Source organism: Lepidochelys kempii, chromosome 5 (genome assembly GCF_965140285.1).
Source record: "Lepidochelys kempii isolate rLepKem1 chromosome 5, rLepKem1.hap1, whole genome shotgun sequence".
In the NCBI taxonomy this organism is placed as follows: domain Eukaryota; kingdom Metazoa; phylum Chordata; order Testudines; family Cheloniidae; genus Lepidochelys; species Lepidochelys kempii.
This window is the reverse complement of record NC_136384.1, coordinates 26384764-26412349: the sequence shown is the minus strand read 5'-3', so window position 1 is coordinate 26412349 and position 27586 is coordinate 26384764. Positions and strand designations below refer to the sequence as shown.

Genomic DNA, 27586 nt, shown 5'->3' with positions numbered 1-27586 from the left:
TTAATATATTTAATAACAAAAAATACATTAACACTATTGGATTTTAAGTAATTATATTACCTGCTAGAGATTCCTCATATTTAAGAATGTGCTCAACCAGATTATCAACAAGCTGAGTACAGGCTTTCTTCACAGGTTTATACGAGGCATCTTCTTCTGACTTCAAAAGCTATTGCAGACAGAAAGACAGGAGATGATTAAGATTTAATATAAACTGCAATACACTGAATCGTCCCAATAATTTGCACTTAAATGTATGTCACATTTGTAACAATCACAGATGAAGAAGGATTTCATGATACATATAAAGTTATCCAAGTTCTTCCTAAGAAGCCCTGAAAAGCACTTTGTGAAGGCAAAAAATTAAACTATTTAACAAAATAAATATTACATTTGAATGGGGGATATCTAGGAACAAAGCACTACAATTAAAAGAATTAAGCGATAGGGCAGTAAGTATAGCTCATTCGCAAAGTTTAACAAGTAGAATTGTCTTGTCAGTGAGGTAGATACTATGTTCAAAATGTTAACAGAGTCATGTTCCATTGTCTTTGTCTTTTCTCACTCCCTATAACTCACTATTCACTTCCTGATGCCTGAACTGGCTCTCTGTTGTCCACGTGCCTTATCTGTGACTTGTAAGAGGTGCTGTTCTGGTGCAATATTATCATCTGTTTTGATTTGTTTCTCCTTGCCCCTCTTAGTAGCATAAGAACATAACAAAGGTCAGACCAAAAGTCCATCTAGACCAGTATCCTGTCTCCCGACAGTGGCCAATGCCAGGTGCCCCAGAGGAAATGAACAGAACAGGTGATCATCAAGTGATCCATCCCCTGTCACCCATTCCCAGCTTCCAGCAAATAGAGGCTAGGGACACCATCACTGCCCATCCTGGCTAATAGCCACTGATAGACCATCCTCCATGAATTTATCTAGTTCTTTTTTGAGCCCTGTTATAGTCTTGGCCTTCACAACACCCTCTGGCAAAGAGTTCCACAGATTGACTATGCGTTGTGTGAAGAAATATTTCCTTTTGTTTGTTTTAAACCTGCTGCCTATTAATTTCATTTGGTGACCCCTACTTCTTGTGTTATGAAAAGGAATAAACAACACTTCCTTAAATTTTAACAATGAGACACTGTCTCATGGCCCCCTTTTCCCATTAGTGATTACACTAACCACCTCCACTTGCATTCATAATCACATAACTGTTGACGTTGCTACAGAGATGTTTTCTGTATGGAAAAAGTAATATTATGAAAGTATCAAGACCAAGATTTGAAAAAAATGGGCAGTCTAACTTTGGGCTCCAAGTTTATATTTCAACACCTAAACAACTAGCCTGATTTTGAAAAGTGTCAAATATTCAGCTCCCATTAGTGTCACTGAAGCTGAGAGATGCGCAGAACTTTTGAAAATCAGGTCAATTGTTTAGGCACCAAAATATGGATTTGGAGATTAATTTTAGGCACCCATTTTTGAAAGTCTTGGTTTTAATGCATATGAAGGTATCTTTTAATGCGGATGAAAATATAGAGAAGAATGCAAAATGATGTGACCAGCCAGCTCTCTGGGGATTTCAGATGATCCATGTATACTGCAGTAAGACCCCACGTAATAACAGAAGAAATGCAGTCACTAGCTATCACTCCCAACAAATACAAGAACCAACCAGAGAACTGGGAAAGAAATAAAGGGAGTAGTTACAGGCTGGGATTTTCAAAGGGCCAAAAGAAGTTAGGCACCCAAATTCCACTCAAATTAAATGGGGGCTGGGCTACTAACCTGCTTAGACTACTTTGAAAAATCCCAGCCACTGTCTTGAAAATGGGCAAAAAAAGATGACCTCAAGAACTAGTCAGATTAACGTCAATATTGAGTAAATATAATAAATAAAGCCAGCATCTGGACAGGACAATGAAAAATGCTCTTGCTCCAGCAGTACCAATCGAAACAGACTGAACAATTCTTCCTCCATACCCAGTTCAAAACATCTGCTCGAGGGTGCCATAGAGGGGGAAAGAGGTGAAGCCTCCCTCATGACATGGGTGGGTTCTATAGGTGGGTATGGGGCCAGGTTCCCTAACAGGGCCAGCAGGACAGATCCTGTGGGTGTTGCAGAGGTCCCCATGGTGTGGGAAATCATTGGCTCCTCTGCTGTTGTGGAGGAGGGTAATGCCATGATGCCAGTGGTCTTTTGGGATACTCAGAGTAGCGTTAGGGAATTGGCAGCCCTCATGCTCCATCCGAATCCTCTGAGGAAGCCAGTCCCAATGGCAGTACCACTGGAGCCGGTGGAAGCATGTAAACCATAGGAAGATGCGTTGAAATGTCTTGACCGTGGTATGTCCTGAGTAGGAGATCTGGCATCCCTAGATGTGGATGGTAGTGAAAGGCCACTAGAGTAAACAGTTCATGTGTCTCTGGTGCTTTCTCCAATCTCCCTGGTGTTAATGATACTCATTCCATAGCCAGAACCAGTGCCCGAGTGGAGGACTTTCCTGAAACTGATGAATCTCTGGTCTTAAGGGAGGCTGACGTTGACGGTGTGTGCAGCTTGGTATGCCATACTGGTGGATCTGCCAGTTTGTGAGGTTTTTTGTCATGCTTGTGCGTGTTGGAGAACACTGCCTCCCCGTGGCTGGAATTCGTAGAAGGTGCATCATCATTCTTTGGTTTGGAGGAAGACTTACTGCCATGCTTATGTGCACGCTTCCGTACTTCCTGACTAGGCCCCAGCACGGGGTCCCTAGTGGCGGTACCACCGGAGCTGGACTCAAACTTCATAGCTGGAGGCGCACTCCTGGCTGTCTCAAGCTGATGTTGGGAGGGTGGGGTTCCCCCTGTCTGGGTCTGCCTGAGGCCTCATGGCGACTTCCACAAGCTACTTCTTAATGTGGAAAGCCCGGCCTTCTTGGGTAAGGCTTGGGAAAGACTGGCAAATATTACATTAATGGACAGGATATTACTGGGCAGGAAGCACAGATTTTAAATCCTGGTGTCTTTGGCACAGTCCAGTGCCCATGTGTGGGTACTTGGGTGAGGGGTAATAGTAAACAGATTCCACCTAAGTCTCAGTTCTACCAAAACTATTACTAAAAGTTAAAACTACGTTAAAACAGTAAAAACAGCAAACGCTACAAGAAAAACTAACTGTATACTATTCTAAACATTTTAATGTGCATCATACACAAGAGGACACTAGTAGCTCTGACTTAGACCATGCAGAAGTGAGAAGGAACCGGAGACATGGTTGATCCACTTGGCTCTTTATCACCTTGGACAAAACCAAGAGGTGAGGTGAGACAAGGACGTATGTGTGGACCCCAGCGGAAAGTACTACTTTTAAATTCTCCAGCTTTGGACACATGGCATGGATGTGTAAACCCTCAGTGGAATACAATAAGGACCATTACTCAAAGAAGAACTAGCTTTAGGTACAAAAGCAGTGGCAAAGGAAGAATACAACTGTTAAAGTCAAAAGGTTGTAACAAAAAAGTCAAGAAAATGTTAGATTTTACAATTAGGATAACAGTGTAAAGGACTATTCTAGAAGTTCGTGGAGTTACATTTTAGCCCTAGGTTCCATGAAACATGCTAAGAGTCTTTTGACATTTGTAAAATGAGTCTTTCAAAACTATTACTTACATTTTGAAGAAGTTGTTCAAACCAGTCATATCCTGTATCTCTACAAGCTGCAACCTAAGAAAGAATATTTGGAATAGATTTATAAAAAAGAAATCTGAAGGAAAATGTAATTGAAGTGTTTCAACACAGGTTTAAATTTAAACTATGATAAGTATTTTTCCTTTATGAAAATTATTTTAAATTGTAAGACAGCAGCAACAGGAACTATGTTGTCTGTATTTGATTTTTTTTTTCCACGTTTTAAATGCTACCACAACCTACATTAAGTAAGTCTAAAGTTTTTACTTCAGTTGTAGGGTTACTGTGAGATCAAATTTGACCTAAATTTTAATTTTAGTGAAAATTTAGTTTTTGCAAAGCTTAACAGCTAATAAAATATATGACATATTTCAACTGCCCGAAAATGCATTTTTTAAAGAGGCCCTATAGGATTTGCCATCATTCCAGGACTGTGTTAACTCATGAGAACCTGAAGGTAAAATTGACTAGACTAAAGAAAATGTAACCGATTAGTCTCTTTTTATTGTCTAAGATCAAACTAATGCATAAACTACTGTTTAGAATAAATACTAAAAAGTAGATTAACCAGTTTTATGGTGTTAATAGTGAGATAAACAAATACATTTATTTTAATTGATCATGATTTTAAAACATGTATCCTTTAAAACAATAAATTTTACATAAGGACATCGGACTAGATGTAATGTCCTGCATCACTGAGTCAATCCTGTGCTATTGCACGCAACCCTATCATACACTCCCATTCATAAACTGATCAAGCTCCATCTTAAAACTAGCTAGGTTGTCTGCCACCACTACTCCTTTTGGAAAACTGTTTCAGAACCTCACTCCTTTCATGATTAGACATATTTTAATTTGCAGACTAAATTTATTTATAGCCAGTTTACATCCATTTGTTCTTATGAAAATATTGACCTTTAGCTTAAATAGCTCTTCTCCCTCCGTGATGTTTATCCTCCTGATGTACTGATAGGGAGCAATCTTATTCATTTTCTGCTTTCATTTTGCTAGACTAAATGACCCAAAAACTCTTTTAGTCTCCTCTCATAAGAATGTCTCTCCTTTCCCATGCTCCTCCTACTGGCACTTCTCTGCACCTATTCTAGTTTTTATTCATCATTCTTGAATATGGGTGACCAGAACTGTACACAGTATTCCAGGTGAGATCTTACCATTGCCTTGTACAATGACATTAACACCTTCTTATCTTACTCCTGAGGGCATTCTGTGTCAAAAAATTAAAAATTCTGTGCCAAAAATTTAAAAATTCTGCAAAATTGTGCATGTTTTATTTGTCAATAAATAAATGTAGAGGCTCCCGCATAGCAGTGGGGAGCATAGGCCACTGGCTGCACAAAGGTGGGAGATCATCCTGCATCACCCCATCCCCACCCCTGAGACACAGACTCAGCGGTGAAGGGGCACCTGACCCTGACATAGCACAAGGCCTGGGCCTGCCCCAGAAACACCCTGGGGCAGGTGTGGGGCAGGCAGGCTCAACCATGCAGGATCCAAATGTGAAGGGGCTTGGTGCGGGGTGCGAAGGTTCTATGTAGGACAATCTGGGTGCAGGAAGCTCAGTATAGGGGCTAGGTGTTGGGGGATCTGGATGCACAGAGGCTTGTTGTGGGGATTCCAGGTGCAGGGGCAATGGGACTCTGCAAGAACTTCCAGGTGAAGGTGGTTGGGGCTCAGTGGAGGGATCTGGGAGTGGGAGTATCAGCGGGGGAGTCTGGGTGCTGAGAGAGTGAGGCTTGGTGGGGTGGGGGTCTGGGTGCAGCAGGTTGTGAGTCAGTGATGTGGGTGTCTGGATGTGGGGGCTCACGGTGGTGTGGGGGTTTGAGTGCAGGGAGCTCAGTGGGAGGTAGTCTGGGGTGCAGGGGTGGGGTTCTGGAGGCAGAGGGTCTGGGTTCAGGGGTTGAGATTTGGGTATTGAGTGCAAGGGGAGTTCTGGGTGTATGGGGTGAGGCTTGGCAGGAATGTCTGGGTATGGAAGGTCCAGATGCACAGGGGTTGGGAGGATGGAGGAGCAGCTCTTCAAACAGTGACCCCTGTCCCCTGAAGCTGAGGAGAGATGGGGGCAGGAAGTAGGGGAGGATGCTGAGCTTCCTGCAGCTGAGGGAGGTTTCTGGTGATGAGTCTGATACAGCCCCAGCCACTCCTTGCAGGGGAAGAGGAAGTCCCGTCTTCTCCTGCCTCCAGCCCAGCCAGGACTACCAGCTGATCCCGCTCAGGGTAGGAGCCACTGGCTGGGATATTCCCAGTCCAACAGTGATTTACCACTCCGCTGGCTGCTCTGGGTGCCTGAAACGATGTACCTGCACTGCTAGGGAGTGGTGTGTAACTGCTCTTTCAGCTTCCCTTTGCCTCCCTGTCAGGAAGTCATTTTTCTGCGGGAAAGCAAAGAAATCTGCGGGGGACATGAATTCTGTGCATGCGCAGTGGAGCAGAATTCCCCCAGGAGTATTATCTCTAATTGCTAATACCTCATCTGATAAAATCCTAGGATTGCACTTGATTTTTTTCATGAATGCATCACATTAGTGACTCAGTCATCCTATGGCTGACTAATACACCTAGGTCTTTCTCCTCCTCTATTATTTCCAATTGATGAGCCCCAGGTTTTAGCAGAAAAAACGGTTACCTACCTTTTGTAACTGTTGTTCTTTGAGATGTGTCGCTCGTGTCCATTCCATTCTAGGTGTGTGCATGCCCACCTGACCTGCACAGTTGTCAGAGATTTTTGCCTTAGCAGAATCCATAGTGTCAGCTGTGGCACCCTCTGGAGTGACACACTCATGCCTTGGTCTATTAGGCACCGCTGGCCCTATGCCCTCTAAATACCTTCTTCCTGGCAACTCCAACACAGGGGTAGGAGGGCAGGTAATGGAATGGACATGAGCAACACATCTTGAAGAACAACAGTTATGAAAGGTAGGTAACAGTTTTTTCTTCTTCAAGTGCTTGCTCATGTCAATTTCATTCTAGGTGACTCACAAGCAATATCCCAGGACGTGGGCTTGGAGTTCAGAATCATGCGACTTGCAATACTGCTCTATCAAAGCCTGTGTTATCTCAGGCTTCCTGGGTAAGCATGTAGTGAGATGTGAATGTGTGAATGGATGACCAGACGGCGGTCCTGCAGATATCTGGAATTGGCACATGGGCCAGGAAGGCCACCACTGAGGCTTGCGCCCTAGTTGAGTGGGTGGTTACAATTGCCGGTGGAGGCACTTTTGCCTGATCACAGCAAAACCGGATGAAGGCAGTGATCCATGATGAAATTCTCTGGGTGGACACTGGATGACCTTTCATCCTATCTGCTACCACGACGAATCGTTTCATCGACATACAGAATGGTTTAGGCCCTTACAACGTAGAAGGCTAGTGCTCTCCTGAGGTCCAGGGAGTGCAACCTATGCTCCTCCTCATACTTATGAGGCTTTCGGAAGAAGACTGGCAAGAATATGCCCTGGTTCATGTGAAATTGTGAAACCACATTGGGCAGGAAAACTGGGTGTGGCTGCAGCTGGACCCTGTCCTTGAAAAACACCTTATAGGGAGGCTCCAAGGTAAGTGCCCTAATCTCAGAGACCCTTTGTGCAGATGTTATCACCAACAGGAATGACACCCCCCCAGGAGACCAGAAGAAGGGAACAGGAAGCCAACTGCTCGAAGGGAGCTATCATGAGCACTAGATTCAGGTCCCACAGAGGGACGGGGTCTTGGACATGGGGATAGAGTTGCTCCAGACCTTTCAAGTACTGGACCGTCATGTCATAAGTGAAGACTGACCTGCCCTGGAATAGGGGTGAAAGGCTCATATGGCGGCCAAGTGGATCTTAATCGATGAAAGGGAAAAGCCCTGGTGCTTGAGATGCAGAAGGTAGTTCGTTATCGACTGCAGCGAGGCCTGTTCAAGCCTAACCCCTTGGGTCAAGGCCCAGCACCTCAGCCAGGTAGGCTGCTCTGGTGGAAGGCTTTTTACTCCCCAGTAGGACCTGCTGGACATGGGCCAAGCACTCCTGCTCTTCGGCATTCAACCATTCAGCAACCAAGCTGTCAGGTCCAGCACTGCTAGACTCGGGTGTAGGAGACTGCCATGGTTTTGGGATAGGAGATCCGGCCAAAGAGGCAGCTGCAGTGGGGCCGTCACCGTCAGGTGCAGCAGCATGCCGAACCAGTGTTGGCAAGACCAAACCAGGGCTATCAGGATCACTTTCACCCTGTCCTGCTTGATCTTCATGAGGACTTTGTGGATCAATGTGGATCATTAGAGCCCCCGACCATGGGAGTAAGAAGGCACTGACAAGGATCCCCCGAAATGAGCAGAGCATGTGGCATTTTCTGTTCTGATGAGTCACAAACAAGTCCACTTGGAGAGATCCCACTTTCAGAAGATCACGCTGACCATCTTGGGGTGGAGCAACCATTCGTGGCGAGACTAGAAGGTTCTGCTGAGGCGATCTGCTAATACGTTCCTGGTCCGGGGGAGGTGCGCTGTCACAAGATGAATGGCATGCTGCACACAGAAGTCCCAGAGCCGGAGAACTTCCTGGCAAAGGGCTGACAACCTGGCTCCACCCTGCTAGTTGATATAGAACTTTGTGGTGGTGTTGTCCATCAGGACTTGAACCACTTGCCCTTCAAGTGGAACCAAAAAGCCTGACATATGAAGTGAACCGCTCTGAGCTCCCTGACATTTATGTGGAGGGGGGGTCGACCCGCAACCAGCGGCCTTGTGTGAGCTCCCCAGGAAAACCAGGGTCAGCGATGGGGACGCGAAGGGAACTCCCTCCAACACCGATCTGGGGTCCAACCACCATGACAATGATGACCGGATGTGGTCTGGCACCTTGACTACCAGGTCTAGGTCATGCCTGTTGGGGATGTAGACCAATGCCAGCCACGCCTGCAGCGACTGGAGATGGAGCCAGTTATGCCAGACGACGTAAGTACAGGCTGCCATGTGGCCTAACAACCTTCGGCAAGTATGGGCAGTAGTGAGTGGGTCATCCCTTACACGGAGATCACATCTGACATAGCTTACAAACAAGCCTCTGGAAGGAAGACTGGCCAGCATGGAGTCGAGGACTGCCCTTATAAACTCTGTTTGTTGCACTGGTATGAGGGTCAATTTCTTTTTGTTTACTAACAGGCCCACAGGTGGCACGCACCAGATCAAGACTGCTCTGCACCTGATCCCGTGACCTGCTCTTGATGAGCCAATCATCGAGATAAGGATAGACCTGGACTCCCCGACATCTCAGGTAAGCAGCTACCTGGGCCATGCATTTTGTAAATACCCACGGGGCCGAGGAGAGGCCAAAGGGTAGCACCATGAATTGGAAGTGACGCTGGCCCACCATAAAACGGAGGAACCATCTGTGTCCTCGGAAGATGGAAATAAGAAAATAAGTGTCTTTCAAGTCGCGAGCGGCATACCAGTCTTCCGGATCCAGGGAGGGGATAATGGAGATCAAAGAAACCATGCGGAACATCAACTTCTTGAGATATTTGTTTAGTCACCACAGGTCCAGAATGGGTCTTAGGCCCCCTTTGCCTTCAGGATTAGGAAATAGCAGGAGCAGAATCCTTTCCCCCCTCATTTCCCAAGGGACCTCCTCCACTGCTCCCAGCTGCAGGAGGTTGTCAACCTCCTGAATGAGGAGTTGCTTGTGAGAAGGGTCCCTGAAGAGGAACGGGAAGAGGAGTATGAGGGGGTTGGGGTGGATGAGAATTGCAGGGTGTAGGCCAGAGATACAATTTCTAGCACCCAGCAGTCTGAGGTAACCAGCAACTAGGTCGAATGGTAGGGATGAAGATGGTTGAGGAAAGGATGAGGTGGATCCGGGGATGTGACTGGGACATCGCTCTCAAGCGCACCCGCAAAAAGCCCACTTCTGGCCCCTGTGTTTTTTTGCTGGGCCAGGTTCTGCGGGTGAATGGGAGGAGGAAGGGCGGTGACAACATTACCCAAGGTGTCTGATTGCTCCGCTATCTCTTCCACCTGTCGTCCTAAGTTCGTGGCCACCCTTAGGAGCAGGACTTGGTACTCCTTAAAATCATCCAGTGGGTTAGCACAAAAGGGCCCTGCCAGAGCCTCATCTGGAGAGGATGAGAATGACTGGACCACCAGGGGAGGGCTCAGGGCATCATCCCCCATGGGGGAAAAGGGCTTTCGGAGTGGGCACCTGTCCTTCCACCCCCACGTCCTATTGCACTTCACACACCAAGCCCAGTGCCGTCTGATGCTTGTCTGAAGCAGCAACCAACGATTGCTGAGAAGGGGGCATCAGCATAACTGGCATGCCCCAGGCATTCCAATAAAGCCATTGCACTGGCTACTGGCCCTACTGCCAGGATGACATCATGGAGGTGGACACAGCCTCAGGAGCCCAGTCGCAATGTGTTGTCTCGGCAAGAGGCTGAACTCCCACTCAGTGCTGGAGGAATCCTCCTCTGATGACCATGGCAGGGCTGTCGACAACTGAGTCTTGTGGCTAACCATTGCCGTGGGTAAACGGTTCCTTGAATAGGTGGAGTACAGGGAGTGGCACCGTGTTGGGGAACATTCCCGTGGTCTAGGTGTTGGCGGCTGATGTCGTGGAGAGGGTCAGCAAGCGGACGACAATGACCGGCGCCTCCCTCTGGGCAAGTCTCGACAAGAGGGCTGAGACCAGGAGCACAGTGCCAGTGAATTGGTGACCTGGGCTGATGCGGAGACCAGGGGTGTGATGACTAAGAGTTCTGCCTTGGCTCCAGAGACTGGTGGTGTTCACTCGCCTTCTGGGGGGCTTTCATGGCTGGCTTGCCCTCTGGGTCCATTGCAGCAGGTGGTGCTGGCTGCTCTGGGAGCGTCCTTTGCTCTCTGGGCACCGGGAGGGGCTGGGAAGGTGCTAACTCAGCAATGACTCTGGGTCCCCAACCGCTTCCTGGAGTTGGTGGTGGATCCATTGGGATATGTATTCCCTTGTGTCTCTGGGGTGGGTGAGAGGTCGCTCCGAACAGGGTCCTTTACCCGATGCCCGTTGGTCCTTGCTCAGTGCGAGTCCTGCTATTTTGACTTCTTCTTGGGCACCGGCAAAGGGGAATGGTGTCAGGTAGAGCCCAGTGTCAGGGGTGCACAACACACTGAGGCGAAGTACTGGGAATCGAGTCCAGCTGGGATGGCTCAGAGGCCGAGCTGAGAGCAGCCTCCATAAGAAGGGCTCTCAAATGGATGTCACGCTCTTTTTGTATCCTGGGACGAACGTTCTTAAAGATACAACACCTTTCTTTTACATGAGATTCCCCAAAGCACTTCAGACAGCTGCCATGGGGGTCACTAACAGGCCTATTACAGTCAGCGCAGGGCTTAAAACCTGGAGACTGAGGCATGCCCTGCTTGGGGAAAAATCCCCTAACTTACTAACTATACTGCTGAACAACTACTTACTAACCACAGTAAACAAAACTATTTACACCTCTAATACATGAAGTGAAGAAGGAAACCGATGATCACTTGTGAGGCAACGGAGACAGGCACTCCAACCAACCAGCATGGGCGGTAAAAGGAACTGAGAGGGTGTAGGGCCATGGCAGCTGATATATTGATGCATGAGTGTGACACTCCAGAGGGCGCTGCAGCCAACCCTACGGATACTGCTAAGGCAAATCTCCGACAATCGGGCATGTGGGTGTCCGCACACCTAGAATGGAATCGACAAGAGCAAGCACTCGAAGAAGAAATTCCTGCTATAAGTGCATGACCTTGTACTTTGTACTATTATACGCCATTCCGTTTTTATTACTCTAGTTCATCCAGTTCTTCCTGAATAATATTACATTCCTTGTCCAGAATGGCAATGCCTCCCAACTCTGTGTCATCAGCAAGTCTCATTAGCACACTCCCACTTTTTTTTTTCCAAGATCACTAATAAAAACATTAAATAAGATTGGTCTCAAAATAGATCCTTGAGGAACTTGGTGAATTACCTCTCTCCAGCCTGATTGTTCTCCCTTCAGCATAACCCATTATCATCTCTCTGTTAGCCAGTTCCTTACCCACCTTACAATTCATGCATTGATCCCCATCTTTTCCATTTCTAATAATTTCACATCTGGTACAGTATCAAATACTTTACTGAAGTCCAAACAGATTAAATCTAATGCATTTCCCTTGTCTAAAAAAAAAAATCAGTTATTTCATCCAAGAAAGGTTATAAGGTTAGTCTAGCAAGATTTTCCTTTGATAAACCCATATTGCATTTTAACCCATTAACCTGCATGTCTTTAATTGTTCTTTCCTTCAAAATTTGTTCTGAAGCCTTGCATAATATTAAGGTCAGACTAACAAGTCTGCAGTTACCTGGATCACTAGTTCCTCTTACTTAAACAGGTACTATGTTTCCTATTCTCCTGTCTGATGGATTTTTAAAAAAATCTTTGCTTCTTGACTTGCAATTTCATGTCCCAGTTCTTTCAGTATTCCGGGATGGAGATTATCTGGTCCTCCCAATTTAAACACATTAAGCTCTTTAAGTTTTGCTTCCACCCTAGATGTGATCATTTCCATTTTTATATGCTCGTTCCCATTAGCCATCTTGTCTTTGTCCCTGTGTTTTATATGATCATTCTTACTGAAGACTGAAACAAAGTATTCATTTAGTTTTTGGGCTGTACCTAGACTATCTTTAATCTTTACCCCATCCATGCTGAATAATGGACACACTTCTTTTCTTGTTCTCTTTTTATTCATATGGCTAAGGAACCACTTACTATTTGTTTTAATTTCCTTTGCAAGGTCTAACTCAGTTTGACTTTTGGCAATTCTCACTTTATCCCTATACTTTCTGATTTCTGAGACATACGTTTCTTTGCTAATCAATGTTTTCTTCCATTCCTTGTAGGTTCTTTGCTTACACCTAATATCTTTTTTGAGGTGATTATTCATCCAGTTAGGTCTGCCAAGTTTTTTCCCTTTACTTGGGATGCCAATTCCAGATTTTTTTTGCATATTTGACTCGAAGAAATTCCAAGTCTACTCCACATTTATGTCCCTAAACTCTTCAATCCAGTTTGTCTTCACTAACTAGCTCCATTAATTTCTCAAAAACCTGCCCTTTTGATACAAGAAACCTTAGTTACTGACCTGTTTTTAATGATCTTTCCATTTAATTTAAACTGCACTGACTTGTGATCACTCAATCCAAGTTTATTTTCTACAACCAGCTTGTCTATAACATCCTCAGTACTTACCAAAACCAAGTCTAAAATAGCATCACCTCTTGTTGATTCAATGATTATTTTGGTTATACATACAAACTTTTCTTTTGACACATGTACAGATTCTAAGAATCTGGGTTCAATTTGTTGCTGATATAAATTGGGTACAACCAAATTGGCATTCAAAAGAATGTATGCGCTTATGCCAAATGCATTCTGGCCCTGCATTTCTTATTGACCTACTGAAATTAACCTTTCATATGGATTTTATGTATCACATATGGGATACTTTCTTCAAATGAAGTAAAATTTCTTTAGTGGCCTCCAGGCAGCACTGATGGCTACACATAGCTCTATTAGGGAATTCTATTGTATGTAATAGGAGACCATTTGGTATAATTATAATTTTACAGCACCAGAACAGAATGTAGTACCATTTATCATCACCAATAGGCTGATGAGTATTTATATTAAAAGTTTCCTAAAAGATACTCTTGTTTCTTCCCAACTGTCAGATGAATAAACCCATCACATCTTAAGGGATACAGCAAAAGAGGAGTACATATGAGATTTATAAAACTGTCTGGTGATTTAATTACTTGTTTATTTTTATATATTATAAGAAGGCTCAACAATAAAAATTATTTCAAGACATGTTAAAAAACACCTAATCAAATCCCGCATGTGACTCTTAGTTCAAATTTGTAAGGCATACCACATCAGTGATGTTTAGTATTTTCCTGGTCATTGCTTCTTTGTCATTGTGGGGAGTTGGAGTAAACCAGAGTTTCTGGAATGTCTCATTCACCAGTTTCTAGAGGGAAAAATATATAGTCAGAGATACATAACTTTATCTTGACATAAAGGTTTCCATTTTATTTCCCACATAAGAGTATAGACTTATTGATGGTGTGTCATTTTACACAGAATTACTGGAGCTAAGTGAGGCCTTCTAGAAAGAGAAGGTTACCTGAGCAAGACCTGTATCTCTATCTTAGAAGTTGGATTCCCAGACCAGGCCTGAGTCACCTGGGGCCTCCAAGCTGTATCTGAGGTCACCATTGCCTGGAAGGACATCTGGATAATTATTAATGACCAATGGAAATCCATGCTGTAGAAAATCTACACTACAACAACATTTGTGGAAAATGCCATTTTCAGCATTTTACTGAGAGATTTTGTCAGACTGGGAAGAACTGTTACAAGTTTCAGCAGACCATTACTGCAGTTTCCTGGTGATTCATCATCATCAGATATATATCACTAGATACAGTGAAAGCTTCACTCAGCCAAACAGAACTGTTAACTTCTGTATAGAAAAGAAGAGAACTGGATTCTTCAGCTAAAGTTTGATTGACGATTCCTGTCTGAATATGCTGGTGAAATTCTTACTATCCAGTGTCTATATAATAAGAGGAGCTGGTCACAACCTCTGTGTTTAAGTTGCTTAATACCGTCCTTTATAAAGGACTCATTCTTTAAACTGAAAACTCTCATACCTCCACTATTTGCAGTAGGCCACTGATACATGGCATTGGGCAAGCACTTCAGACTAAAGAAATGCCTTTTCTTTGTCCTGTGAAATTCCATTCAGCTTTTGCTAAGATATAAACTGTTAAAAATCATCCTCTCTCACCTGTGCCTTGCAAGACTCAGGAAAATTTGGGCAGCATGCCAAAATAATAACTGAACACGGAAACATTCTATGACCAGGCTGCCACTGCCACAAAAGCAGTAACAACATACACTGTACTGGAAATACTTAGGAGCTGCCAAAGCAGCTGTAATAGGGTGGGAGGAGAAGAGAGCTAGGCTAGGTTCCTACCTTGGACCCAGCACATGTCCCCAAGTGGCCCATGCCTCTTTGGGTACCCTGTTAGGTAGGAATCCCTCCAACTCTAAGTTGGGGGCCTGGGAAGGGAGAAAAGAGAAAGCAAAGCTAGGTTCCCCCAACTCCCGTTATGGCCCCAGCAGCTCATTGGGGCACCACATGTGGCAGGATCATCTGCAACTTTTGGGAGGTGGAGAAGGAGGAGAAAGCCAGGCCAGACTCCCCTGCCATCGCAGAACATAGATCCAGCTATTCATTCCCACTCTTTAATTACATAATCACACTTTTTTTTCCATAGGACCCCTACTTCATTCAGTATACAGAAAGGACAGAATTAAGGTAACATGGGCACATGTAAATCTAGCATTTCATAACTTTTCAGTGCTTGACTTTGCAACCTAAATAAAGTGCCTTTAATGTAGGTTTTTCTGGGTTTTTTAAATGCAATCATAGAAGTGTAGAACTGGAAAGGACCTCAAAAGGTCATCTAGTCCAGTCCCCTGAACTCAGGGCAGGACTACATAATAACTAGACCATTCCTGACAGCTGTTTGTCTAGCCTGTTCTTAAAAGCCTCCAGTGATGGAAATTTCACAACCTTCCTACAATTTGTTTGAGTGCTTAACTACCCTGACAGTTAGGAAGTTTTTTCTAATGTCTAACCTAAACCTTCCTTGCTGCAATTTAAGCCCATTGCTTCTTGTCCTATCCTCAGAGGTTAACAAGAACAATTTTTCACCCTCTTTCTTGTAACAAACTTGTATGTCCTTGAAAACTTTTATCAGGTCCCCCTTCAGTCTTCTCTTCTCCAGACTAAACAAACCCAATTTTTTCACTTTTTCCTCATAGGCATAGGTCATGTTTTCTAGACTTTTAATAAGTTTTGTTGCTCTCATCTGGACTTTCTCCAATTTTTCCACATCCTTCTTGAAATATGGTGCCCAGAACTGGACACAATACTTCAGCTGAGGTCTTATCAGCGCAGAATAGGGTGGAAGAATTACTTCTCATGTCTTGCCTACAACACTCCTACTAATGCATCTCAGAATTATGTTCTTTTTTTTTTTTGCAACAGTGTTACACTTTTGACTTATATTTAGCTTGTGATCCACTATAGACCCCAGATCCTTTTCCGCAGTACTCCTTCCTAGGGAGTCATTTCCCATTTTTTGTGCAATTAACTGTTCTTTCCTAAGTGGAGTAATATGCATTTGTCCTTATTGAATTTCATTCTGTTTACTTCAGACAATTTCTTCAGATAATTTTGAATTTTAATCCTATCCTCCAAAGCACTTGCAACCCCTTCCAAATTGGGAGGATTTATTTATGTCAGTAATCAGATAGATACAGAGTGGAGATAATTTATATTTGCAAGTGGAAAAGAAGAAATAAATCTAAATATTTTTATTTTATTTCTGAGCTCCCTTATTTTTTAAACAAAAATGGAGTAAACACCACGTCTGACAGGAACCTATCAATATCATTGTGAATTTTAAAAAAAAGACATTTATTTTAAAAAGTTAAAAACAAATAAAAATTATACATATACTAAAGAAACTCTGAAATGCTTCTAAGGAAAAATCTATTTATTTATTTCTCAAGATAAAAGAAAACTAAAATAAACCGTAATTAAAAACTTAAAAGAAATATTCTACCCTACCTTAATGCCCTCTTCATCATTGACTCTGCGAATCATTTTCACGCACATCTCTGTAATTTTGGGAAATGTTGGCTGTTCAATGCAGATATCCCTAAGAATCTTTATAACTCTCTTTCTGACACTGATACCAGTATCCTGATGGGAGAAAGCAAAATACTCTTGAAAAAAAAAATCAGAAGTGAGAATGAATTTAAGTATTGTGTGCATTAATATCAATTAAAAGTTATCAAGCCTGACTTGCAAAACATGTTAAAATAATAATTAAGAAATTCTAAATGCACCTATATGAAAGACAGCATTACTGTTTGGTAACACTACTTCATTCCAGAGGTCCTGTAGGTCCTGGAAGTCAAGTCCTGTGAATACTGCATTGTTGCCCCATTCTACATTCTCTCCCTCAAGAGCTCTGCATTTGTTCTGGTATTAAGGATTGGTCTAAAATCTATCAGAGCCTGATAACTCTGCATATTAACTGGACAGAGATTACACTTCCTTCCTTCCCAGGAGACTGGCTTGGGAAGCAACAAACTGACCATTAAAATGCAGATATTCTGCATGAGACACACAAAATGGGTGAGGTAATATCTTTTACTGGACCAACTTCTTTTGGTGAATGAGAGAAGCTTTTGAGCAACACAGAGCTCTTTCTTCAGGTCTGGGAAAGGTACTTCAAGTGTCACAGCTAAATGCAACATGGAACAGATTGTTTTAGTATAAGTAGTTAGCACATATTCTAAGAGACTATTTAAGGTAGTGGTGGCCAGTTAACACCTCTGCAGTCATAGGACAGAATGGGGGGTTAGTGGGTTACAGATTGTTGTAATAAACCATAAATCCAGTGAGTCTGTTCAGTCCATGATTTTTAAGATCTAGCAGAGTTATGAAGTTAAACTCCCAGGCTCATCTTTTGAAAGCGTTGTGCAGGTTTCCTTTGAGGTTGAGGACTGACAAGTCAGACAGAGAGTGATCACTTTGTGAAAAGTGTTCACCCACAGGTAATAGGGTGTTTTTGTATTTTATCATTTTCCTGTGAGAGTTCATTCAATAGCACAGTGATTGTCTGGTTTCACTCACATAGTTGTTATTGCGGCATTTAGTGCACTTGATGAGGTATACCATGTGTTGTGATAGGCTTGTGTTTAAGAGTAAGGCCACTGGGCTATTTCACTGTAAATTACATTTTTGATTATTGTCTGGATACATTGTAACACATGTTTAATGCCTTAAATTATAACAACAAATGATACCAATAACTAAATCCTCACTTGACAGTTTCATATTTTAAATGATCAGGTTTGTACTCTTCTGTCCCAAGTGGGCTACAGCAGGCTCTCTTTTTTGTTAACCCTCATATTCAATATGTACATGAGGCAATCTAATGGTGATAGTGAGATGGTGAGGGCTTCTAAATGTAGATCACTCCAAGTTCTAAATCTCTATGTTATCAGATTCAAACTGCAACTTTCCCAATGTTTAAAAGAGAAATCAGCTTGTGCTCTAGCTTGCTGAAACTCTCAGATACGATAAAGATATTATTGATTAGAAATAAATGGCAGAAATATATCTGACTCTAACTGAGGGAGTTTTCCCATCTTTTGTTACTCAGGTTTGCAATTTGGAGAATCTTAGTGGATTCTTCCATTCTTCTTAATACCCAAAGAGCAAAGTACTTTCCCTCCCTCCAAATCTGCACTCATTCAGAAGATGGCAACTATTTTTTGTCCAACTGCGGACACTGCCAGTGTAACCTGTCTTTTTGTGACCTTGAGATTGATTTTCTGCAATATGGTCTACCATAAATTGGATTATACCTGAAGATCATTCAAAACTTCAGCTATTGCAGTGTAACATAATGGTGTTTTTCATAGGTAGCATATTGCACTTGAATTCCAGAGACTGCACTAGCTTCCAACAAATTCATGTTTAGGTGCATTTAACACAAAAAACTTGCAGTGGTTAGGCTGCTGGTGTGTTAAGACCACTGCCTATCATGCTGACCAATTCTGTCTCGTTTCCTTGTACTTCCCCATCAGTCTGTCTGTATCCATCTATTGTCTCTTTCCTTGTACTTAGATTGCATGTCTTTGGGGGCAAAGATTATTTTTTCTGTTCATTGTTTATACAGTGGTTGGCACAATGGGATCATGGTCCATAACTAGGACTCCTAGGCACTATAGTGATACCAACAACAATCACCTTTAATATTTGGGTCTTATATGTCTTAGAGTTCTCTCTTCTCCTGTTTTATCCCTATAGTTCAGATCAGTACCCGCAATGTTCTGAGAGCAGAGCTCTCTCACTGTCAGATTATTGGCTCTAGAACTTAACCTTTTACACCACTCTTGGTTTGACAGACATAGAAAAGATAGATCCTAGCTTATCTACTTTCTCAGGCTTAATCTACGGAGATGGAAACATAGGAATGAGAAGTTTAGGCTTTTAGATTTAATATGCTACAAGTTCTTTAAACAATGACACAGGGTCACACTGAATATTTCTATATGTATTTACAAGTGTTTGATATATACATGTTCCTAAAGCCTTCCAAATGCATGTTTAAATCAAAATAAATAACTTGACATGCAAAATACTAATGCTTTCTCACTGTTAATTTAACATGTTCATGTGATCTATCTGAATATCATAAACACATATACAAAATAATTGCTCTTTGGCATCTGAAAATGTTTTTACAATGCCAAAAATTAAAACAAAAAAATGTATAGGTTTAGCTTCTGACCCACTAGTTCCTCATCAAAAGCAACTGTTTCAATTCACAAGGTTAGTCTGGTGGGCAGAATTTTTAGTTTTGATTCCCCAAAAAATCTATACAAGTTAATTTACTCTAGGAACTGGGATGCTATTCAATATAATTAAGCATATAAACCCAGTTAAAAATGTGTTTACAAACATCAAAGTGATTTCAAAAGTGACCATACCAGTATTCGCTCAATGAGCATGTCATAATACTGCTCAGCAAGCTGAGGTCGACAGAGCACAAACCGACCAAGCAACTCCACAGCTGCTTCTCGTACACTAGTGGAGTTATCCATTAACCGTCCATGAACACCTCGTTGCATATCCAACTAAAAATATAAAGGGAAACACGAATGCAAAGTATGGAAAAACAGAATTTCTTTTAAATGTGAATAGAAGAATGTATGTACATTACAGATAGTTTCCTTTTTTTACCCTGGCGAGAATGCTGGGGTCTACAGCAACAACCTCAGACAAACACTTCATGGCTTTTGTTCGAACAGCAATCGCATTTTCACCAAGCACACGCAGAATCTAATAAGAAAACAGAAGTGACATTTTAAACGCTTTTGGAAAGTAGCAAGCAGTGTTCAATGCAAGCAAAAATACAATGGAATAACATGCAAAAGTCAAACTAAAATGAGAAAAAATCAACTACCAAAAATCGAACAAACTTTTAGAAAGTGAGGGGATACATGTGAGTGATGACTTTCCTGCACTGACATTGGAGCCTGGATTCTCCCTCACTATGTTAAGTTATAACCCAAATGTTGATCCATAGGGTCCATCCATTTATTTTAGCTCTGTTTTTCCTATCCACGTCACTTTATTATCCTCCAAACAGGATTTGTGCACCCCAACTTTGAGATAGCTCTATTAAGTGGATCAAAGAAAGTAATGTGACCCAAAGCATTACCTGGAGCTCAAATGTATCACCATGTCTACATGTTGTGGGGGGGAGGGATAGCTCAGTGGTTTGAGCATTGGCCTGCTAAACCCAGGGTTGTGAGTTCAATCCTTGAGGGGGCCATTTAGGGATCTGGGGCAAAAATTGGGGATTGGTCCTGCTTCAAGCAGGGGGTTGGACTAGATGACCTCCTGAGGTCCCTTCCAACCCTAACCTTCTATGATTCTATGTTAGTGCTCTTTTCCCAGCCAGAAAGAAGGAACATTAAGGTCACTTGGTCAAACCATGACCATCAGCATGACAGCACCATTCATTGCAGGCAAATGATTGAGCTAGTTTGCATGGTCCAATTTAAAATTTATACAGTTATATGAATGATCTATGAAGACATGTTTTATGAGGTCATGTTGCCAATCAGGCATGCATTTTAGATAGATGAAATCTGTGAAAAGGTTTCAACATTTTGTAGTTATCTTTTTATTGTGCCCATCTAGTTGATGGATCTCTACATATGCACAAATAAAACAATGTATGTACAGTATGGTATATGTACAATACATGCAGGAAAAAAGAAAAATAAGCACATATGCTATCAATACATAACATGAAAACATGTGGTGTTATCATGACCTATTAAATACCTGTGCTCAACAATGAACAGACATTGCACACTACCCCATAAGTGTTTGGAACCAGGAAACCAACTGTATTTCACAGCATTAAGACTTCTGGCACAGTTTACCTGTGTCAAATAAATATCGAAGCTCTGGGCAAACGGCCTCATAGAGGCCAAGTAGCGAACAATCAAGCAAGCATCTTCATAGTCCACAGTATCAGAATTCATCCTGCAACAAAATTAACACAATACTTGTTAGTTATTTATTAAAAAACAAAGAAAAATGCTTATAAGTCAAATGAGCAGGTAACAAACTAAATCCACAATTACTGAAACTTACTTCAATGTACTGAACTGAGAGGGTGCAGTTTTAATGATACTGCGAAGAAATTTTTTGCGACCTTCCGCTCTGTGCATGATTTGTCCTGTTGTCTCAACTTCTTTTGCATGGTGAGTTCCTTCAGATGAATCCTCATCCTTCTGAGATTTCATTGCTTTCTCTGTCTCCATAGTTGTGTCACGGAACCACTGAGCTATATAAAATTTCCGAGAAAACTGGAGAAATGCAACAAGATTGGCAGAAAAAACAAAGAGAGTGATTATTAATAGTTCCTTTTCAAGTTGTGAAAAAATTAAATTGGGTCCAGGCAGGTATTAGCCCGGGGTTCAATGCTATTCAACATTTTTGTTTGAGACTTGAAAGGCAGAGTGGAAAATATGTTAGTCTAATACAAACAATACCGACAAGAACCAAAGGATTATCGTAGATGAACAGTATATGTGGACGTCTACAGTGTCAAGTATGGCATTTATGAAAGTCAGTCTGAATGCATCAAATACCAACTAAACAGTGTGCTCCAACTAGAATTTAATCAGTGGCAGGCAAGGACCATTATAAACATTATGTCTGAAATTCAGTAGAATGGGTCTACTAAGATTTCAACTACTTTAGAGTGATGCATGCTATGAACAGTTTTGGGATTGGAACGAGGATGTAACCAAGGCACAAGTATGTCTGTCTAAGAGCCTTGGGGAATAAACCATCCCGTTGATGAAGTTCCATTTATATAGACCGAATACATCCAGAAAATTGAAATTTACCAGTAATGAGGCATCAGTCTCTGTGTTTTCATCCAAATAATCTAGCAATGCCTTTTGCAGCTGCTGGATTTCATCTTCTCCTCCTGAAACCTGTAATATGTAGCAAGATACATTCATAAAATATAATATCTCACAGTTGCAAATATGATCAAGAAATCATGACACACACATACATATAAATTAATGTAAAGTAAAAGCACACAATTAATTACGTTGACAATAATTCCAAACTAGTTAGATAATTTCTGTAAATAAATTATCACTAAAACTGCAACACACAAACCAGATTATACATGAGAGACATTGTCTGGCTATGCCGGAAGAAGGACAGGAGACATTCGATGTGGTTTAATTAGGCCACAGCTATTCTTAAATGTCAGAGTACCTGGTAGATAAAAGTGTACAGTGCAGGTAATTCCATAATCATTTACATATACCTGGGGGTGAGGACTGTTGTCAGCCCTAACACTTTACCTATCCTAGTCCCCAGCCAACCCGATGCTGGTACCTCACCCACCATCTCCCTCAAACGAGAGTTATGGGGGGCTATAAAGGAGGGGGAGTTGGCTCCCTGCCACACCAATAATAGGAGTACTGAACTTCCTCCGCTCCCCATTTCCACTCCTTTAAAGAATATCTCCTTTAAATCCTTCACCAAACCATTTTATCTGATCACCATATCCCTTCCCTACAGAGTACCTACACTGGACATCCACCCCATGCTTCCATAATGAGTTGCAATATCATAGCCTAACCTCCGTTTCATGTCCACCACCACAAAGCCCTAATACACTGTGAGGAAGGCGAGAAACCACTACCTCGCCTTGGTCAATCTGGCGGAGAGGGAAAAAATTCCTTCCCAGCCTCCTCCCCGGCCCTCGAAACAAATGAGGAGCACAATGCCCACAATGGATGATGACAAAACCTGGTATTTAAACTACTTCCATGGGTGAGAGGGTAGGGGCTGTTCCAGGGGTCCAGGTAAAAGAGGGCTTTTTTTGTACCAGTGTGGACCTAAATAGTTTCCCTTCTCTTCTGCTCATTGGTCTGAAGTTACTGTAGAAAATCACGTCACACACCTTTTCCTACAAGCCAGACAATGGCCACTATCACTTAACAGAAACAACTGTAGAGCAGAATGTGATAGATGAAAATAAACTGCCTTCCTAAAATCTTACTGGGTTAATATTCAGTCTGTGATGTTGCTATGGCCCCTGTTACTGGGAAAAAATGCCAAAGGATTTAAATCCCCCAAAACAGTCTGACACACAGACAAATCAAGAAATATCACATCAGTTGTCTGTTGGGTTACAAATGTTAGACACTGGAACGGCAGGTTGCTTAGGCCACTATGGCAAAAAGGCAGGAAAAAGAAGGGAGAAGAAAGGGAGAAGTTGAGAGAAATAGTCTCATTAATTTTGACAAAGCAAGGTTATCTGTTAGTAACTGTTGTCCCAGGACATAACATCTACACAAGCACCATTGATTTCATGTGCTCAAATATATCTAAAAAAGCAGAGCTCATTGGGGCTGCACAAGTGTACCTTCAAAGATCTGAACATTGGCAGTGACGTTATTAAAGGAACTAAGAGAGGATACTCTGAAGAGTGGAGATTTGGGTGGGAACGTGACTCTGCATAGGCATTTATAATAAAAGAATGGTTACTGTAAGAAACCTTTTTTCACCTTTTAGAACTATTTCTGTAAATCCACATTCTTAGAAGATTAGCAAGATTTCAATTTAATTAATATTAGTCAACAAGATTTAGATTGAAAGCTCTTTGGGGCAGGACTCTTGTCCTTTTATTTGTTCTATGAAATGCCTAATAAAATTTGAGTGCTTAAAAGAATGAAAAAAACAAAGCACTAACTACCCAAGAGGACAGCTGAACAGATTGCATAACTACTTGCCCAAAACGAGCATCAAATTCTAATGCTAAATCAAGAGAGCTGTGCTTTGTAAAAATAGGAATGAACTCCAGGAGCAAATGTACAAATGATCAGGATAAGAATGCCATTTGCAAAATGGAGATAATATTACATAAATCTTTTGTAAAGTGCTTCAAGATCTATGGATGAGAAGCATTACACAAAGCCAGATTCTAGCCTGCAATTTATCAGGTACATGGGCTTATTGCTAAGGAATGACATGGGCATCTCCCATTGAGTTGTGGCTGTTCCTTCCCCTCAAACAAAATCATCTGCACTTTGCATTGGATCACAAAGATCTATTTCTGGATGACCCCAAGACAGACATATCCTTTGGAACCTGCATTGGTCAGTTCCTACCCATAGTTGAGGTGGAAATATGTTTTGAGGGAGTATGCAACTGCGTTCTGTAGTCCTGGAAGATAAACTGCTGAGATCTGTATGTGTTGCGATACATACCAGTTACATAGTTTTACTGACTTGGCACGTAAGAGGTAGGGTCCTGCTCCTCTTTGCCAATTGATATAATAAACAGATACTGTGTTGTCCAGCATTATTCTGATTGGGTTGCCTGTGATGTGCGGGAAGTAAGTCCTAGCAAGAATAACAAACCTCTCTGAATTCGAATATGTTGATATGGAGGATCGCCTCTTGTGGGATCCATTTGCATTGAGCAAGTCCTAAAACAGTGCACCGCAGCCTAGCAGGGAGGTGTCTATGATGATGATCCTTGTGGGAGGAGGCAATGAGAATGGCACTCACTCACACACACACACTTTTATGGATCTTTCTATCAGTTTGGAGAATTAAGGACCCTATGAGGTACGGACACCTGCTTGGACAGACTGTGCTTCGGGGTATAATCGGTTCTCAGCCAAGCTTAAACCTGCGAGTATAATCTTACTAAGGGTGTCAAAAATGTACGATTTGCCATGTGGCCCAGGAGTTGCAGGAAAGCCCTTGCTGTGATTTGTGGGCTCTACTATATTGTTGAAACAAGACTGCACCTAATGGTGAATTTGTCCAGGAACAAGTATGTTCTTGTGGTGGTGGAATCCAGAGTGACCCTTATGGAATCTATACATCGTGTGGATGTGTGTGTAGACTTTTTCACATTGAGACAGAGGCCAAGAAAAAAAAACAGCGATAAGATGGGATAAGATGGTGGGAGGATGCAAAACATCCTCATCTGGAGAGGAGAAAGATTTATGGGAAGGTGGTATTTATTTGTCCACAGCTGGCTCTGGCTGCTCTGTAAGATCAGGAGCAGGACCAGAGGATGCTTCGGTATCGGAGGGAGTGGGCACCTCAGTGGTACCTGTGTAAGGATGGGATGTCTCCTGACAACCATACTGAGAGGGTGATTTTCTCCTTCTCTTACCCCATTTTTTGAGGGTCTGGATTATTTTAAAGGGTCCTCAGGATCTTTACTTACCGTCGAGCTCGCTGAGCAACCAAATCCAATGAGCAGGGGGGTGACTTGGACCCCTGCATCCAACAGAAGGCTCCATCAACAGAATATTTAGTCTGTCTCGCCTCAATTTTTTAGATCTGCCCTTAAATCCTGAGCAGACTTTACAACTGGAGGTGATGAGACTCTCTCTCAGGCAGTGGTCACAGCTGGAATGTCCATTGCTGTGGGGGAAAAGACCTGTGCCAGTTCTGGCAGGGTATGAAGCCACGGGATAACCCATTACACAAGGACCCAGGTTAAGACCCGAGAGAAAAAAACAAAGGCCCAGATCAGGCAAATGTAAGAGGGGAAGGAGGAAACTCCCCCCACGCTCAAAACTATGCTAAATTAATGAAAAAATGGAAAAGATATAACAAGAAAAGAATTACTAAGAAAAAAAGATAAAAAATAAACTGTCAGAAGATACAAACAGCAAGCTGCGTCGTTAGCTATAGCAGACACTGCAATGCTACATCTCAAGTCGCAGACAGCTGAGAAAGAACTGGGGCAGTAGAGAGTCTGCTTCCCCTTCTCCTCCTCCACATACACACACACCACAGCATGAGGACATCTACGACTCAAGCCAAGACTTGCAGACACTGCTAATGAAAATCTCTTATCAAGAGTGGACAGGTGTGCACACATTCTGAAGTAGAATACTCATAGGGACATTACTCGAAGAACTGAGTAGGTACTCAATTTAAGTCTCAAGGTATACACTTAATGAGATCCTTTCAAATAATTTTTTGTTCTTAGAATGACCAAAGCCTGATGAACCTCAAAATGCTATGAAGGTTATGCCAAAATAGATGCCTGATGGCCCTTGCTGTCTAGATCTTTTCAAATACATAAATACATACATACACAAAAAAATTGTGGAACTGATACAGATGTCGGTGACAAAGCCTTATTCAATATTCCTTAAAAAAGTAGTTTCCATTTCCAAGAATAACATTTTTTTTATTTAAGTTTCCTGGCTGTAAGATATTTCCCTTTTTAAGCACTCAATGTAGTTTACTAGGGTGCAACAATCCTATCTGCCATGTGAAAAGATTGGATCTGGATTCAGAACCCAGTGATGAAGCCAAGATAGAAGCCCAAACACCAGGAGTAGGAAGAGAAGTAGCTCCAATTACAAGCCCACGAGATCGGAGTAACAAGGATGTTGAGTCCAAATAAGAGCTGCTAGAGTTACCCACACAATCTAGTCCCTAAGAAATGTCCTTGATAAGGTCTGGAAGCAGAGGCAGGAAGGAAAAAATATACAGTTTTGCCCCAGTTCAACAACAGAGAATCTAGCAGAGAACCCAAATCTGCTCTTGAGCAGGAAAGTGGTCACTTCACACCGTTTCTTGTAGCAAAGAGGTCTCCATCTTGTGAGAAGAGACTGAACCACCCATGTTGCTCTTGATGCCTGCAATATACCAGCATATCATTCTTTTTTCCTGCAAGATAAAGAGCAGTGTAGTGATTCTGGAGAAATACAACATTTCCAGAGAATTATCACTTGGCATAAATGTCTTAAGTAAGATGACTCTTGTTTACATTAGTACACAGCTGTGGTATTGTCCATAATATGCTTTCTTGAAGAAATGCTTTTCAAGCACAACATATTGCCCAGTGCAGTTTCATTTCCCATGAATTCCAATGACCAGGCAGAGATGCACTAAGAGGAAAGAGAGGAGCACTGTGCCAAAGCGCAGATATCTACCTCTACCACTTCCTATGGAGATTGGGGAACTGAAAGAGACCCCTTTTAGAACATTCTTCTGTACTACCCAGTGCAGCATTCTTAGAATCTTTGCCGGTATTGAGACAAGTTAACAAATTCATCCTTCCTGGAAGAATAATTTGTGTTGAACCAGTGATGTAAAAGTATTATTTGATGTTTTGCACAGGGTGTGACGTAAGCTGACAGTCATGAAACCCATAAGTCTCAAAAAAGACTGAACAGACTTTGGTCATTTAGTTGATAAATATTCTGAATCTCCATAAGTTTCTCCTCTGGTAGAAATACAGCTGCCACAGAAGAATCTGAAGTGGTTCTTATGAAAGTCATTCTCTGGTGGAGTTACAGCTAATTTCAGATTACTAATCCTTAAGATTGGGAGTGAAACTGGGATCAAATAAATTTGAAATGACCACTGAACTCCAGTTCTGACTGTGCCTGACCCAGCCAGTGACCAGGAAAAAACAGACATAAATCCATAGGCATTTTAAATAGACAGCCTAAAACTAGGTATTGTAGAACACTCATGGCATAGTGGAGAGCCAAAAAAGGAACACCTTGTACTGAAAACTGTTGCCTCCCTCACAGAAATGGAGACAATTCTGATGAGTAGCACTGACAGAACCTTGGGAGTACATGTCCTCTAAACAGAGCTCCAAACCAGTCCTGATGGCACAAAGAAAAGTTGACTGATGCCAGATTCATCATTTGGAAATTGAACCTATAGC

At 42.2% G+C, this 27586-nt stretch overlaps 1 protein-coding gene across 6 annotated transcripts in view; it reads right to left on the bottom strand.

Moving 5' to 3' along the window:
* NIPBL (NIPBL cohesin loading factor) overlaps positions 1 to 27586 on the bottom strand; it is a 294662-nt gene that overhangs the window by 29981 nt on the left and 237095 nt on the right. For 5 of the 6 annotated variants that reach the window (XM_073343794.2, XM_073343792.2, XM_073343795.2 and 2 more), the window contains 10 exons: positions 26476 to 26574; positions 21748 to 21837; positions 20987 to 21201; positions 20773 to 20875; positions 19559 to 19657; positions 19306 to 19452; positions 16367 to 16501; positions 13592 to 13690; positions 3649 to 3702; positions 61 to 169 (listed from right to left, as the gene is read on the bottom strand). In XM_073343794.2, coding sequence (XP_073199895.1) covers positions 61 to 169; positions 3649 to 3702; positions 13592 to 13690; positions 16367 to 16501; positions 19306 to 19452; positions 19559 to 19657; positions 20773 to 20875; positions 20987 to 21201; positions 21748 to 21837; positions 26476 to 26574 — 1150 coding nt within the window. The remainder of the gene's footprint in view (positions 1 to 60; positions 170 to 3648; positions 3703 to 13591; positions 13691 to 16366; positions 16502 to 19305; positions 19453 to 19558; positions 19658 to 20772; positions 20876 to 20986; positions 21202 to 21747; positions 21838 to 26475; positions 26575 to 27586) is intronic. The other variant, XM_073343793.2, reaches the window with a different exon arrangement.